The sequence below is a fragment of the Protopterus annectens genome, chromosome 7.part0, assembly GCF_019279795.1.
Source record: "Protopterus annectens isolate FY-2018-M chromosome 7.part0, PAN1.0, whole genome shotgun sequence".
NCBI lineage: Eukaryota > Metazoa > Chordata > Ceratodontiformes > Protopteridae > Protopterus > Protopterus annectens.
In genome coordinates this window covers 1197489183-1197494256 of record NC_056739.1, presented here as the reverse complement: position 1 = coordinate 1197494256, position 5074 = coordinate 1197489183, and the positions used below count along the sequence as shown (strand labels likewise).

The 5074-nt window shown below is 39.9% G+C and overlaps 1 protein-coding gene across 2 annotated transcripts in view; it reads left to right on the top strand.

Moving 5' to 3' along the window:
• CPEB1 (cytoplasmic polyadenylation element binding protein 1) overlaps positions 1-5074 on the top strand; it is a 2007200-nt gene that overhangs the window by 803865 nt on the left and 1198261 nt on the right. For both annotated transcript variants that reach the window (XM_044077812.1, XM_044077811.1), the window contains exon 9: positions 2116-2210. In XM_044077812.1, the coding sequence (XP_043933747.1) occupies positions 2116-2210 (95 nt within the window). The remainder of the gene's footprint in view (positions 1-2115; positions 2211-5074) is intronic.

Sequence of the window (5074 nt, the reverse complement as noted above, 5' to 3'; positions counted from 1 at the left end):
AAAAGGCTTTGTGGTTATATTTTGAATACTTGGATATTTTTCTTTCTAAGTTAGCCTTGGATGATTTCATGAGGGACCTCAGTTTCTTACTGATACTGATCAGGGATGTTCCTTCTTGGGATTTGCTTTTTTCTTGAACTAGTTTCCTCCTTATGTATAGCCTGTTTATTGCAGGGGTCCACTAAGCTGGTTTCCTTCTATTAAAGGAGTGAGTCTTGGTTTTGCTAGGGATGGCATGATCCATGCATCCTTGTAGGTGCTCAGAGTGCATTTGAAAAGGTTCCTGCGTTTGGTGCAGCGTTCTCCTCTAGTGGGGGCTGTGAAACTTACCACCTCTGTCTTTAGGTGAAATTTGCTTTAGAAAATTTTTTTTACTGTTTCCATAGTTGGGGGGGGGGGGGGGGTGGAGGGGTGTGGACATTGAGTGATTAGTTTATGGTCTGATCTAACCATTGACTGGTTGACCTATGTTGTGGAACACTTCTCGCCTATGTGGTGATGACCAGGTCCAATATGTTTTCTCCTCTGCTAGGGGAGTTTACCCAGCTGATGCAGGGAGTTTGAGTTGATGATTCCAGGAAGCGCTAGGCTTGGGAATTTGTACTAGAATAGTTTTCCCAGTGAATAGTAGGGTTATTGAAATCCCCCAATATCAGTGTGTGTGGTAGGACCTTCATGTTTTCCAGTGTCTTCCGCAAGCTGGAGTGGTGGTCCTGGGTCATGGAGGGTGATCTGTAGCAGTTCACAATTTGCATTGCAGATTTGCCCTATGATAGTTGCACATGGATGATATCAGAGGTATCCTGCTGCACCACTAACCTGGAGGTGTAGGTATCCTTGATGAATATGGATACACCCCCTCCTTTTGTGTTTTGGTCCATGTTCTGTGGCTGAAACGTGTAGTACGAGTTGTAGCCTGGTAGTGCTGGGGTGCTGTCTGGAGCCTTGAACCAGGTTTCAGTTACTGCACAGATGTCAACGTTCGCCATACTGGGGAGTGCGAGCACGTGCATTTTGAGATTTAAACTCCTGCCGTTGAGTAGCGTAACCCTCAGTTTATTTGTGCTGTTTTCAGAGGTGGGTTTGACTTTTGAGCCTTGCCTAAAAAAGGCACTATGGGGGCAGCAAGAGCCTTAGCCCGTGTTCGAAAGCCTAGGGGTGACAGCTGCAAGCTGTCTCTTGCGAAGCAGCATGGCTTGTCGAGCATGTCGTCCCAGGCTGACAGACACTGGATCCCCTTAGAATGACACCAGAAGCTTAGCCAGTTGTTGAAATTGATCATTTAAATATATATATATATATATATATATATATATATATATATATATATATATGTATGTGTGTATATATATATATATATATATATACATATATATATATATATATATATATATATATATATATATATATAATTTATCAGTATGTGTGTGTGTGTATATATATATATATATATATATATATATATATATATATATATATATATAATTGTACCTACATGTGTTGAAACTTTTCAGTTTTTTTTTTTTTCTTTTTTTTACCTTTTCTGCTTTGTATTGGGCAGTGGGAAAACATTTCTGTTTCTGAACTTTGACTAAAAATGAGCTGAAGTAGCGTTCTCCACATCTCGTACTGGTGATACAGATCAGGACTTAATAAGTACTACAAAAATCTGTTAAATTATTTGTAGTATTAGATTGCCTTGTCATGCTTGCCACATTTTCGTGTCTTGTGTTAGTTTGCCCCCTTTTCCCAGTAGGACGTTCTTGCTGAAGATATTATTCAAGTGCCTTAGGATTTGTGGGTGGATTATGTGAAATCATCATATCTGATGCTGTCCCCTGCATTGGGTACTTATGTAGGTGTGAACTAATGCAGTGTACCTTCCATCCCTATTGTCTAATCGAGTAATATGCAGTCTGCCGTTACACTTCTGCAATGATAAGGAGAGTTTGGGTGAACTTTCTACTGTATTGTGAGCAAAGCTGAGATTAAATCTGAACCATCATTAGATAGTGAAATTATTTTTAAGTATTAATTTTGCAACTTGGCAACATGTTTGGGTTGGACAGACCTCTTGTATTTAATTATTCCACAATATGTATTTTGTCCTTTTAGGGTCTGGACGTGTTACCTTTAATAACCAGCGCAGTTACTTGAAAGCAGTAGGTGCAGCATTTGTAGAAATCAAGACACCAAAGTTTACAAAGAAGGTAAGTATTTCTAGTTTCTTCTTAAACCCATTGCCTCTTAATGAAGTCTGCATCTAGACTGCAGTACTCAACGGGGGGTAGGGTTAATTGTGTCTGATCATATCCATAGGTGGGTGGTTCATTTGATTCTGCCTTAAGATTTTGCTTCGCACTTAAGTAGCGCCTGTTCAGGAGGCATGCTTTCTTGGAAGAATGTTTTACTTGCTGTAACTGAGAAAATCCATTGATGCATCAGTGGAAACTACTCTAATCCTGGCTTGCTGTAGTTTATTGCAAACACTAAAAATTGAGGTCTGTTGAGAGAAAAATGTAACTTTCATCAATCCAATAGCTTTGGGAATAATTTTCTTAAATACCATTCAAAGAAAAGCTGAAGTTTGTAAGCAGTCTTGTAAATGTAATAGAGTGTATAAAGTTACACTTTCAAATAACATCTTTGTAGTGGTTTGGAAATGTTAGGTGCTGGCAGAGTTAATATTAACGTGCCATTTTGTATTCATAGGATGTTCTGTTACGGAAAAGTTTTCTGGTAATTAAGTGATAAAATTGTTGTCTTGAATGTTTGTATGGCTGTATATGTAATATTTGTATGGCAGTAAATCTGCAGTGAGCTTGGGCAAATTCCAGAATATTTTGCTGTGCTGTATTTGTTTCCACATGATTTAATGATAGAAAACGTGACAGTAGCTGTGTTTCAAGTTTCCAGGTATTTTTTTTTTATATAGCTTCTAGTAAGTATACCACCAGAAGACCTAGTACTTGAAAGGGGAATGTTTTGACTGCTGTTACATCTCAAAATTCTGGTCCAGAATATTTTATGTATTGAAAATGGAGTATCCTTAGCTCTGTGGTAAATGATTTCACGTCCTGCAGTCCCCAACTTTGATTTTTTTTTTTTTCTTTTCAATTCTCCTGTGGGGCTGGACGTACTGCATGGGGCTAGGGGAATATGCCAACTGTCTGCATCTTCCAACTGTCTTCATCAAAATCAGGACTGAGATACAAACTGAAAAGGCTGCAAGAAAGAGTATGTGTAGTTATTGAGTTATTGCATTAGCAGTGCCTTTACTCTTTGTTAGGGGACTTAACGAGCTGTATGCTGGTTTGAGCCAGCCTTCCAGGTGATGGCTACATACGAGATTTTGCATTTGTCTGTAAACTAGGTGACTTTTTAATTGGCCCATTTGCCGGGAGGAGGGGGGGTGAAGCTTTAAGAGCTGGTGTGAGGAGGGATAGCAGTGGCTGGTTTGCTATCTTATCCATCTTGGGATGGAGGATGCTACAGGCATGCTGTGAGTTTCACTTTAAAGGCCTGGGATTACAGTACTTTAAACTGCTGACTCAGGGGTGCAGAATTCCACTCGAGGAGTACTCTTGTCTAACAGGAATGTTTGCTGTGAAAAAGCAGTCACTTGTACCAAGTCCAGTATATCAAGATTTTAGCACTTTTAGCCAAAAGTGCTAGTGGGCTGGGGGATGTTCAGTGCATCGAGATGTTAACCCCCGTTTTGTTGCTGGGGTTGAGGACAGAAAAGGGAAGTTAATGGATAAGAGCTTGATGGTCATCGTAGAGGTAAGAATGGGATCACAGTTTAAAAAAAAAAAAAAAAGTAATGCAGCAGGAGCTATACGTTAGGGTCTGCTTTACTTCTTGCAAGGTAATGGCCATTTAATGGTCAGTACATTGTTCTATCAGATTCCATTCCAAGATGGTAGCAGAGCACTGTGTAAAGGTAAAGGATATGCAGAAGTAGATGTCCATTGCATGCCTCCATTTCCCCCTTAATTAACCAGAGGCTGAGTTTGATTCCATTTTGTTTTGACAGGAAGCCCTTGAAAGCTAAACACACAGTAACATTTTCGGTGAGTTGTCTTTTGATGCTAGATGTCTACTCTTTAGTTAAGCAGTGGTCATCCCCAGTTGGAGCAGATTCTTGCATAACAAGTGTCCAACTTCAGAGAGTAGTACAATCAAAAATACCAGCCTAGCAAGAGTCAGGATATCAAAAGAAAATGGCAGGAGCATAATGCTTCCAAACTAGATATGAAGGGTTTCCTTCCCCAAAAAAAATCTCTTGCTAAAGGACAATGCCAGTACTCTGGGCATCTTGTCCCTTCCTCCTGTACATCTTCCCCTTTTACCTTCCCCCAGGCTTTCATTCATCCCAACAACTTTGCCACAAGTAGTCCCAGACAAGTAGATGGTGAGAATAATTCAGTGAGGGTACTTTTGGCAGTGGATAGAAAATCCAGAGAAATCTCCCCAATCTCCCATTCCATATATGCCTGTTCATTACTCCTTCACAAGTTGCAAGCAGGGGTTATAGTACCAGTTCCTGCACCACGGAAAGGAAAAGGATTTTACACCAGAATCTTTTTGGAGCTATGAAGAGTAGTGTTAAATTTGGTGTACCTAAATACCTTTGAGTGTGTCCCAATTCAGAAGTACTTTCCCACCAGACAGTCCTTTCCTGTTTTTCTAGACAAATTTCATGGTGACTTTACATCTGAACAATACTTATTCACATGACAATTTCTCCCAGCTGCAAGTTGAATGTAGAGATGCCCTGTTTCACAACCTCTCAAAATAATTTTCTGGGGTGTATGATGGACACAGAAATAAAATTTCATTTCTACCAGAAGACAGCCCTGACTGTTCAGAACATTTTCGGGGATTTCTCTCTCCAAGAAGCCTCATGGCATCAGTGATCTTAATGAGACAATTGGCCAGACTCCACATGAGAAAGATTCAGTGGTATTTAAAATTGTTGGATCCAGCACCAGACCCTTGCTTCTTGGTACCTTTGAATTTTGTGAAACAAGTTAATGTCGGAGGGATCAGATGTCTCAATTCAGACCTACCA